Below are 12,388 nucleotides of genomic sequence, written 5' to 3'. Positions count from 1 at the left end.
GTTTCAGTTCTTGCACAAGCTGTCTTTGTACGCTTTATATTTAAAATCTCGAGGTGAAATGCGCCAAGTCATTCCACACAACAGTCCGAGTTGCAGCGAAAGGCGCCGAATCGACTCTCCACGTTCTTCGTATAAACTCTCAGTTTCTACGGCTGCTATATTTCCATCACTATGAACTGGACGTGGTCTATTCAGTCGAATATTATCCAATAATTAATTCTGCGGAAAATGTTCTACGGATCATGAACTAGTTTGGCTAAGAGACTATGAATCTAAAACCGGTTGCATGCCAGTAATTTTTAGGGATAAATTTTTTAGGGATTATAAAAATTTCTTCATAAGTTTTTGAGTTATCCAATTTAATACATTAGTGCATTTTGATATTCTATTAATCATTTGTCGAAATCGGTCAGATTATACAACTATAATGTATATCTCTCACACAACCGATTATTCAGATTTTTTAAACATCGCCCTAAAAATCTGGTTCAAAACCGGTCTTCGACCCATATTCTCTCAGGCAAAGGTGTTCAGAATGATTCGTAGAGCACTTCCCGCTTTCGTTTTTTATAAAAAGAATCCTCTAATACACAGTCATCCCGGGTTTAAAAATATTTTAATTTACCTTTAATGATTAGGTATTATCCATAATTATTTATTGCCTCAACTACCTAGTTTAGTAAAGGATGGCTTACAAGGAGTTGATTTGTATTTAAATCCCCTCTAACTTCTCAGTATAAAAAATTAATATGCACAAGGTGATTTTACATGGCTGAAATATTTTTTTGTGATAGTCGAAATAGTGTGAGCCAATAGCACTTACTGTTTATTTCATGGCAGTGTTGATTTCTTATCGAATTTAATTGATGCCGTCAACAAACGCCAAAGGTGAATTTTGTCCATTTCATCTTTTTCAAAGTAATCCCCTCCCGCTACAATACACTTATGCCAACGAATTTTCCAGTCATAATAGCACTTGGAAAAATCCTCCGTCGTGATGGTCATCAAAACCTTCTTCGATTCAGCTTAGAGTCCTTAGAGAGTGATCATGCGAATTTGCTGTCTTGTAAGAAAGAATATGTACGCAGGCAGTTACTCGTCACAACCTGTGGGCTCCCTCCCTCTCTCATACCATTAGTAAGACTAATTATACAAGGCATTATTTCTACTGGGTGTTAGGTCACAAAGACTTCAATGGTAATGAAATTGTGGACGAAATTACCGAGGAAGGTGATGGCTGTCATCCGAAAACTTTACCGAAAATCGTAAATCTATTCAGTATACGACGATGTGAACAGCAGCAGGACAATGAAAGACAAAATGCGATACAATAATTTACCAGGGCGCCAAAGTGCAATAGTCAAGGGTAAAGCGGCAGATCAGAAATACACAAAACTCCTACTGCCACTCGATAGAAAGAACTGCAGATACGTGATTGGAATCCTCACTGATCACAGTCGGGTGGGTTGTTTCGCATACCTGCAGATTGGTGCGGACAGATCGAGAAGACTACCAGAAATGTTAAGAGCAATGCACAAGAAAAGCAACGAAGCATCTCTTGTGCAATTGTCTCTCATTGGTAATGTCAACTGCTTCAAACATTTGACAGCCCGACGGTATGTGAACCTGTCGAAACTCGCGTCGAACGCTGGCAATCCAAACTCATGGACCAGTGATGACACTCCATTTGGTGTAGCTAAGGACCACAACTGCTTTATGCGCGACTTAGTAGCTAACTAGGCCGACATAATCTCTCCATCAGTAAAAGGTATGATGACTTTATAGGCCCATAATTTTCATAGTATTACACTATTTTATAATATATTGTAAAATACATATATATAGTACTTTTATAAACAACTCTTAATAATTTTTACTAAAGGATTTTCCATAAAACAGTGTTGTTAAATTTTTTTGCGTAAATACAATTTTATTTACTGTCATAAAAAACATTTTTATCATCATCTAATATTATATAATACTTAAGCGAAGTCATTACCATTTTTTATTTGAAACCAAATCGACGTAATCAGAAGCCTTGACTTTAGTTTGTCATGAATATTAAAAAGTCTAAGTCTTCCGCAGTAGTTAAATGTATATAATTTGCCATCTTGATTTTATTTTCGACATAAAAAATTGTTAAACTATATCATTAAAATGACAAATTAAATATGAATTAAGATAATACTAATTTGATATAACTAAACTAAATCAACATCTAACTATGTCTAGCCTAGGAAAAAATCCAACACAAAGCGATATACTTTACTCGCAGTACTATTACTGACCGGTTTCAGCAGGGGCTGCGGTTCCATGAACGTATCGAAATCGGTATAATGCAGTATATACCATTCGGCCACAAAGTAAAACACCAAAGTCATAAGGCCGAATTTGAGGTAAATCTTGAAAATATCAAATAAATGACCCAGAAGAATTTGCAAACCTTCCATGACGCAATTAAAAGCACGGCCAAACGCCATCATCACCATCATGGGTGCTTTACCAAAGTGACAATTGATTGCGGCTCACGCTGGGCCAAAAAGCGGTGAACTGTGCGGATTGCGCTCTTCGAGGTTTCGGCAATTATTGGTTTATGGCTGCGCGCATGCACAAAAATTGTCCGTGTTAACGGTGTTGGCCTGGCGATTTGGTAATTTCTTGCCTGCGTGTTTGTTTGCCTCGCATGCATATGGCATACATATGTACAAACGTGCGCGTATATGCAATTGCAACTGTAGAGCACACAACTCACATATCCAATAAATTTATTTATGTGTGTGTTTGTTTGCTTGTTATTTTTAATATGCAAAGTAGTGAAGAAGCAGCAATCTTTCGATTATTTTTGTACGTTTTTGCAGCGACGTCGCATAGCCTTCTCTTCGTTTCGGTGCGGAGCTCCTCAGTTAAGTGCTTTAATATGTGACAGCTTTGAAATTCGTTTAATAATTCGCGAATTCGATGCGCTTGTATTTTCGTTGACAACGGCTGGTTTCACTTTACACACACGAGTTATATAATTATTGCACTTTGGTTTTTTCAAGTTTACTTTAATTATTTTTTAAGTTCAGTTATTGATGGCTTTTAATTTTATTTTTTTTAATTTTTTCTTTTTTGAAATATTTATGGGCGTCAGTAGATTACCAATGTTGTTTTAACAGTTTATTGCAGCGGTTTTTGAGCTCCAATATTTTGAGCTTTTTGCTTTTATTTTAAGAGCATTAAATGAAAATCTGTAATTGAAATAAAAACATGTTTTAATGAATTTATATATTTTTCATAATTTCTGAAAGACTTTCTAAATAGTTAACAAAGTAAATGTACTATCCAAAAAATTCTTAAAAACTGAAACTATTTTTGAGCTCACTGATAATTACCGTAATGTTAAAAAATAAATTTGATATAGGCCTAATATTTATTATTATAAAATTAAATGAGGGGTGTAAGAAAGGGTGTTGGAAGCCAAATATTTATAACTAAGGTAATTAAAACCATTCCTTCAGTTTTTGCAACATTTTTTAAGGTAATATACAAACTTAGTTTTTCGTAAATAAAAATTTTTTTCAACGAAAAAGCAGTTTTTGAAGAAATTACAATTTTTTTGCAATTATTTACTATATTTATGTAATATAAATTGTTTTATAAAAAAATTTATTTGAAAAAAATTTCAAACAAGCTTGAGATTTAAAAATCTTTTTACTATTTTTTTTAGAAGAAAACTGTATACAATAAACATTTATTTTAGTTAATCAATTTCAGAACCTTGTGAATTGTATAGAAGTCTTAGTGAGGACTTGACAGAATTGTCAAAAAATTTTGCATTTTCTTAAAGTATAAATATAAAAAGCTTTAATCAGGGCACGAGATTATCTATTGATAAAACTTTTTTTCGAATAATTTTAGATCAATCTCCAATTATTAGTTGTGGTCACAGAAAGAAGCTTCGGTTGGAACAGGGTCAACACAAGCAGTCATTTCTTTGAAAATTTTTAAATTTTTTTTCAAATCAAATCGAAACCTTATTTAATGTCGTTACATTGCAGTGTGAAACTTGGCGAAATCGGACTAAAACCACAACTAATTCTTATACAACACAATTTTAAATTCCATCTGATTCTTTCACTTTCCAGGATACAAATCAAGAGCAAACTACCCGGATAAAACTTGGCACGAATAGTGCCGTCGAGATGTGTCGCCTCCAAAAATTGTCCAAGTTGGATCAAAACTATTCAGATACCGAATATGTGGACTCCATTTCCTATTTCGAACTATTTACCGGAAATATCAGTCAATCTGTCAAATATAAATACTTATATTAAAGTTCGAAAAATATGCCCCGGCTTTGATCGTTGAAAGTTGCTACACTATAAGTTTTTTAGTTACACCCGAACTTAGCCCTTCTTAACTTGTTTTTGGATAATTTTTTTGACTATAATAAAAAAAATCGAAGTTTCTTTGATCGTTTCTTTTTAAGCGCGTTGAGGCGAGCCTTTTAGCCTCCAAAATTGTCTTCCTATGACAAAAAAAAGTCATTGTTGTATTTGAGAATACAAACAGAAGTACCTATGAAAATTTGAAAATATTGATTCCTACCAAAATTATAGGCATATTACTAGATAAACTAAATTCCTGTTCGAGAGATAATCTCAAAATTTTACTCGGCAGGATAATTGCCTCGCGATTTGAAAAAAAGTAGTTTTAACAAAAAACGCGTTTAAAGTTTCACATATAACCATAGCAGAGATGAACGTGTGCGTTAAAGTTTTTTTTTGAAAAAAATATGACTATAAAGCATAGTTCATGTGAAAAAATCGATTTTTTGAAAACTCTACAGTAGTAAGCACCTTAGTAAATGAAGTTCGTTGCTTAAGTCTTTTGAATATTTATTAACTTCAGGCTTTGACATTTGCAGGATCGAATGACAAAATTAAAAAGGTGGAGGTAATAATTTAAAAATAAATTTATAGAATAGATACTCTTAGTATCATTGATGTCAACATAAAAATTTTTAATTAAATTTAGTTTTAAAAACTCACGTTACGCATTGATCGAACTAATTTTTAGTTTTGGTTAAAACCTGTACACGTACAATATTATATTTAATTTAAACTATTGCTTTTTGCTTTTGGGTGGCATATAAATTTAATTAATTTAATTAGATTATAAATGTTTATTTTTTGTTAAGAAATACAGTTTCTTAAGAGTAAGAACAGGGTGATCAATAACATTTGAAAACGAAATTCGACAATTTTCATTTTTTCCTTTTATTGAAGCGATATTAGTATTAATTCTTGATCCTAACATCTGGTATAATTGACGCAAAGTTATTTAAAAAATTTTAATGTTTATTAGCAAACATTGTTCCGTTTCTCCGAACTGAAATATGCGCACTAAATATGCTTGGTGTACAGTTTTTCAAACTTGTGAACAAATTTTTTTTCTGTAAGTTGGTAGTACTGTTAATGACATCTATGCTAAATTTCATGTCAAAATATTCATTTGTATTTGAGAAACGCGTCGTTTTGTGAGGCTCTAAAAGTGAATTCTTTGATTTTTACATTTTCTGAATTTATTGAATAAAGAAGTGCAATAATGCCCCATCTCATACTGCATTCGTTATTCGTGATCATTCCGCCACATTTTTAACTAATTTCGTGCCGCGATCACCGCATTCGCCTGATATACCTTCGTGTAACTTCTGGCTATTCAGCAAATTCACATGACTCCGAGGAAACCGTTTTGACTCAATTGAGGATACAAAACCTGATTCGAAGAAGGCTCGAGGCCATCAATGACGGAGGATTTTTCCAAGTGCTATGATGATGGGAAAACTCGTTGGCATAAGTGTATTGCCTCGGGAGGGGATGACTTTGAAGGTGATGAAATGGACAAAATATACCTTTCAATTAGATCACAGAGTTATATGGGAGTTGGGGTATTAACTAATATCACTCTACATACTAAAAGAATAATCACTGGGTTTCATTAAGGTACCTCACATACAAACACCAATTATATGGAGTAAAGTCACACGGAAGTTCGAAAATCTTTATATTAGGTATATGGGAGTTCAGGAATTTAAACCATTTTTAATACACAGAATTACTATTGTCAGTAAAAGATTATGTGTGAATTTCAATTCTATATCTCACACATTGAATGACATTTTCGGTCAAAAGTCAACTATAGGTACTGGGGTCCACATATACCTAGGGGTTTGATTGGATTTCGACAATATTTCAGTCATAAGGAGGCATACTTTAAAAGAATCAATTAAAATTGTATCCCGTTATATTAATTACTTCTTGATTTGTGTACTGTAAAGTGAAAGAATCAAATGGTATTCAAAATTGAGCAGTATGGAAAGTAGGCGTGGTTGTAGATCGATTTCGCCCATTTTAACACTGTCATATAGCAAGAGTTGGGATCGGCCGGTCGGGTCTCGTGGTATGTGATTTCAACAAAAATTGGGCGATGCCACGCCCATCGTCCAATTTTCACACCGGCATTCATAAAGCCCTCTTATACTCCGTAGCAACTGGTTACATGAGTATAAAAGTTGTAAAATTATTTTTGGTTCGGCTGCATTCGAACTTAGCACTTCCTTATCTACTATTTATAAAGAAAAAGTGAATGAAATGTTAATTTATATATTTTTTTTATTAACAGAAAATAACTAAATATTCACCAAGAGTCGTCCTTTTAAGCTACACTAAATGAATAATTTGCTGCAAAGCTTCTTATAAAAATTGTGAATAATTATTTTTCGGACATTAAGACTTGCCGGAATAAGATATCTGTATGTATGTATTGCTTATCTGTGCTCTGTCACCTTTATAAATTTCGCTGTTAATCCATTTAATATGCTCATGACGTATAAGAAAACCTCAATATGTAAATATTTCGTGGAATTTAAACATTTATTCTGCCTCCTTGAAGCAAATGAAATCTCAAGAAAGATATCCATAAAAATTCATTTTCAGCTCTTTTAAATACATATATTATTGAACGATTTTATATTTCACGAGAAGAAAATTTTGTACAAGAAAAACATAAAACTTTAATATACATACATATATAAGAGTTTCGGAACCGGTCGATAATGCCCAGAAATGCTTGCAGGTCGCAAGCAGTACAAGCCGCTTGCCTTCAGTTCGGTACCGGCAAAGCCTGTTGTTGTGCTTTAATGGCAGCTGTTTTGTATTTTTCCTTCTTATACTTTTCAACTTCTTCGTCTTCGAAATGAGTTGAGTATGAATAATAAAATTAAAAAAATCGTAAACAATGTTAATTAAGGTCAAAAGATATAAAGTCCTTAAGTTTAGAAGATGTGGATATATTTTTGTATACTTATAGCTTGATACTGTCTGATATTGCTAGCAAAACAAAGAAAAATTTTAAATATCAGCTAAAATTCCTAGAAATATTTATAGCAAAATACCAAGGTTATTCTTTGCAATGTTTTCAGAGTATTTATTTTGCTACCTTTGTCTGTATTATTGCTGCGTTGTTTCGTCGAATGAAACAATTGACAAGGTATCTTTTTATGAGTAGGCGCATTTAAACTATTGAGAGGGGTTTAATACTAAGAGAATAAACGGAGCTTTAGCGAGAGAAAGGAAGATTCGAATATGGATCACTATAGAAGATATCCTTTTTCGATTGAATTAAAAGAAGGCACTTTCATAACTCTATTAATCTTTATTGACAAATGCCTGGCATTCTAACGATTCCCTCCAATCTCACCAAAAGAAATAAAACACTTAGGTCTAAGCGAATGAAATAATTTCCTCAGACGTTTTTTTTTTAGTTTGAGTAAGTTCTTTTTGTCGTCTATCTATCTAATACTATTTAAAAAAAAACGCTTCATCAGTTTCTTTACCAGATCTAGGCGTTTTCATTCTTGGACCACTGCTTCACACTACCAATGAAGGTATTATATTCATCGGTAAGTCAGAAAAAATACGTCTACAGAATTTAATGGACGATTCCTTTTGAAAATATTTTAATTCCTTTAACGTTGTAGGTGATCTTTTAGCAGCACTTCCGAAAAAGTGTCTTTCTACTTAAAATAACTTCAAATCCGAAAACTATCGTTCGGAAGACTAGAAAAAATTTGATGTTTGAAGAAAATGTCATCTTTCAAAAAAAGGGAAATCTTACAAAGAATTTACGCTTCAGAGTGGCTTAAAAATTAAAATTATTATTAAAAATTTTCTTCCTCGGTCATTACTTGGAGATTTCAAGACGATCAGTGCAGCCGCTTTGGAAAAGTTTCTCTCACCGACTCTAAAAATAGACTTTCGATAAAAACTCGTTAAAAGTTTTGGAGGTCAGTTAAGGTATTTGTGTAAAGTTTTATTCCGCTATCATCATTGGTTCCTAATGTACAGTTTTGATTATACAGAGAAGGCATCAGATTGATAAGATTTCACCCATATTTTGACATCTTCGATAAAAACTCGTTAAAAGTTTTGGGGGTCAGTTATAGTTTCTCCGAAACTATTTGCCAATCAACATAAAATTTTCAGACAATTTTTCAAATACAAATAAAAACAAGTAGGAAAGAGCTGAGTTCGGTTGCAGCCGAACATTTTATAGTGTTGCAACTTGTAAGAATCAAAGCCAGGGAAATACCTCAAGATGTAAAACGTCAATTAGAGGATCGGAATATTTTATATATCCTTCCTTATATCTATTAACTATTATCATACCAAATACTAAATAAATGCACTCTGGGGTTCATTAAGGCACCTCACATTCAATCACCAATCCTATGGAGCAAAATCAGCCGGAAGTTTGAACATCGTTGTAATAGGTTTATAGGGCGTATGTCAAGTGTTCCCCCAATTGTATCACAAAGATATACTGTTATGAGAAAAATAAGTTCTGTAATTTTCATTGAGATTACTCAAACATTGGTCGATATATCCAGTATAAAGTTCGAAAATCTGTATATTACGTATATGGGGGCTCAGGGAAGTATAGACCCGATTCACCAATTTTTGATACACAGAAATACTATTGTCAATAAAGGATTCTATCTGAGTTTCAATTGCGTATTTCATGCATTGACCGATATTTTAGGCCAAAAGTCAATAATAGGCATTAGAGTCCACATATTCGGTACCTACGGTCTTGAACAGTTTTGGTTGGATTTGGACAAGTTTTCATAATGTCATAAGATGGAGTACTCTAAATGAACTACTAATTCAAAGTTTTATGCCGTTATATCAATTGCTTTCCATATAAAAGTGTTCTCCACTAGATACCTTCTGTATTTTTTAAAATACTTGCTAAAAAAAAGTTTGTCATCGATTTGCGGACGTTGATCATCTCGTCGCGTAGGAAGTACTTTCCAAAGTAATTTTGCGTTTGAACTCAGTTGCCTTGACTTAACATGCTTTACTTGGCTTTTAAGTGACAAAATGTCAAGACTGAATTCGAAGGTGTTTTTAAAGATTACACATTTAATGATGTTAAGGTATGTTTGTGAATGCTTTCAGTGATCAGCAGACTTGTTCCCTTTCGAATTAAAAATTGCAAAATAATGTGCTTAATACGAAAGTAAACTCAAACATAAAGCACCGCTGATTTTAAACGCTTTACAAATTTTTATTCTTTTATAAGACAAAAAAATAAATTTAAAATATAATATTACATAAAAAACAGCTATAAGTAAATTAAATATAATAAACAATATACTTTCATTAATATAAATTTTCCCTACAGGGCACATATGCACAAAATTACATAATAACTGAAGCAATATTGTTATTTTGTTCGGCATGCGGGCTTTGACTTCACTTATACCTTTTTCCTCATGCACACACGCACATATACATACATATGTATATATTTCTGGATGCTTTTGGGTATTATTTGTTTTGCTCAATTTGTTGAGCTCTTTTTGTTTGTGGCTTCACTACCCTACAACGGGCTATAGTTAACCCAAAAAAATGTGGGTGAACGTTGGACCATATACGCGCAAAGCCATGCATGTGAAGCACATATCTTCGTTGCCCTCTCTATCTACATTAGTGCATATAGAGCTTATACATGAATGTGTGTATGCGTGCAAACAGAGTTAGCCCACTACTCAATGACTCGTTGCCGCAGTTTTGACACATTAGTGTAACTCATTTGAATTAGTATGATACACATGCGCAGTTGTGCAGTTAACGTGAACGCATTCACTACCGGTTTGTTGAAAGAGTTATACACACACTCCCGCGTATATACATGTATGTATGTATATTGGTATACCAATAGACCCCAATCACGTCGTTAAAATTTGTGTCACTTTTTAGTTAACCGAAGGTGTAGCAACCATAATACGGGCATTATGTATGCCTTCGGCTAATTAAGTGAGGCATAATAAGTTCATTAGCTGATAAATCATTTCGGTTATTTTTTGGGTTATCGCATTTGAAGTTTTCTGTCGGCGGAGAATGTGAGCTTTGAACGCCCACCCACATTGTGCGCACTCGTTGCTAAATATTTTGAATTGTATGCACACACACATATGTACATACATATGGTATGCTTTTATTGCAATTTTTATGTGTAAGCTTCGACTACTGAATAAGCTACTGGAATTTTCGCACACTCTATCTACTCCATTCATGCATACTATATATATAGTATGTATATCGATATCAATGTGCACCATATGCCCATATGCTACACATGCCAAAAGAGACTTTTTTCCATTGTCATATAACTTTTTTTTGTTTACAAAATTCAGCTTGAATTACTCACTGAATGCTCTACTGGCTCGACACTTTTTCATATTAGAAAATATTTATATATAAAATATAATATATAAATATATAACTATTAAACAGTTTTTACTTTATTCTTACACAATTTGTAACAGTTTAGAGAATCTCTTAAAAATCTCAATTAATAATTTAAAATTATTTTGTTGCTCATCTTACGTAGTAAGAAAGTGTTGCTCCGGCGACTGATGTTTGGCTTTTCGTGTTTTGACAACTGGAAATTGTTTAAACTGAGCGCGCTTACAAGTAGCTGAATTAAAAGAGCGTATATGAGTTGAGTTTTATGTTGGATAAAATGCTTACTCAGCAATTTGTGAAAGAGCGCTAGAAAGATCCAAAGAGAGTAAACAGTAAAGTCGCTTTTTGACAACAAATGCGATCACCTGTTTTAAGCATTTGATAAAGCTTTGTTATAGGAAAGCTTTATTGGTGTTATAGCGCCTAAAAATATACATTTTGTTATTATTAACATTTATAACGGCGTTTTGAACGATATATAATATTTTCTAAAATGTGTAGACATTTCAAAATTCCATTTGACTGCTTTTATGTAATATATTTCAGCAAATTTTGTAAAAAAAAAACTGTTAAGAGTTGCCATACGATTTGAAATCAGAATCTTTTAATAAAATAAATGAAATGAATAAATAAATGACAGTGTTCGAATTTGAAGTACTTTGTGAATACAAAAATGTATAAGTAATAACAATTGGATTCCCATTTCTCTCATTTATTTGCTTTTATACTCTCGGAACAAGTTGCTGGATAGTGAAATAGTTTTGGTCACCTATATCTTTTATCACCTAAAATTAATCGGGATACTCGTAGATATATGTAGAGTTGGTGATGATAATGTGTTGAAATCCGGATGTTTGTATGCCTGTCCGTTCATTTGTGCAACTGATAACTTGGACAAAAATAGAGATATCTTGGTGCAGATATTTCTAGACACCATCAGAAGGTTGGTATTGCAGATGTGCGGTATCGAACCATTTCCACGCCCACAAAACGCCATCAATAGAAAACATATGTATATGGTACGTGCCATAATTTGGCCTAAGGAATCGCATTAGGAAGGGACATCTGTAATTTGAAAAAATTTGAAAAAGTGTGTCTGGCCCCGCACCTAAAAGGTGTAATATAAAATAAATAACTCGCAAACTACTAAATCAACCATATTTTCTGAGGAAAAAGTTTTCGATGGTAATTGGAAAATGGGTAAAATCGGATTAGAAACTCACTTACTACTCAGTTTTTAAATATGTAGGTAAGGCCCCCGATAGCGAATATGTGAACCACAGCGCATATAACTGATATTTTACTGAAATCACAGGACAACTCTGATATTTATTATTAAAATTCTGAGGGAATATTTTCCTAATAATAGGTGTAAAATCTGGTCAAAAGTTCTCCTAACCTCATTATATCTATATTATTGAACTTCCGGTTGACTTTATGCTGAATATAACGGTCAGTGTGGCAGTTGTTTTCATAAATAATGGAAACATTTTCTCTAGTATACATGATTAATGTCAAAAGTTGTTGTAATCAACCCAAAAAAAAGAAGATCATACATATTTATTTTTTTCTTTCCTTCCAGCTGACTTCAA

General features: G+C 32.9%; 1 protein-coding gene across 3 annotated transcripts; it reads right to left on the bottom strand.

The window, feature by feature from the left end:
• Positions 1 to 1,950: 1,950 nt before the first annotated feature.
• LOC120777370 lies at positions 1,951 to 10,993 on the bottom strand. 3 transcript variants are annotated; one of them, XM_040108647.1, is made up of 2 exons: positions 10,938 to 10,993; positions 1,951 to 3,230 (listed from the first exon to the last, which is right to left on the bottom strand). In XM_040108647.1, exon 2 carries the CDS (start codon positions 2,490 to 2,492, stop codon positions 2,229 to 2,231), a length of 264 nt encoding a protein of 87 aa, XP_039964581.1. In that variant the 5' UTR covers positions 2,493 to 3,230; positions 10,938 to 10,993; the 3' UTR covers positions 1,951 to 2,228. The 3 variants fall into 3 exon arrangements, with proteins under 3 accessions (XP_039964581.1, XP_039964580.1, XP_039964579.1); XM_040108646.1 differs by having other exon boundaries at positions 10,852 to 10,958; XM_040108645.1 differs by having other exon boundaries at positions 10,863 to 10,958.
• Between the last annotated feature and the right edge of the window lie 1,395 nt (positions 10,994 to 12,388).

Source organism: Bactrocera tryoni, chromosome 5, assembly GCF_016617805.1.
Source record: "Bactrocera tryoni isolate S06 chromosome 5, CSIRO_BtryS06_freeze2, whole genome shotgun sequence".
Taxonomy (NCBI): domain Eukaryota; kingdom Metazoa; phylum Arthropoda; class Insecta; order Diptera; family Tephritidae; genus Bactrocera; species Bactrocera tryoni.
Note: the sequence above shows the minus strand (reverse complement) of the source record. Positions and strands in the feature narration are given on the sequence as shown.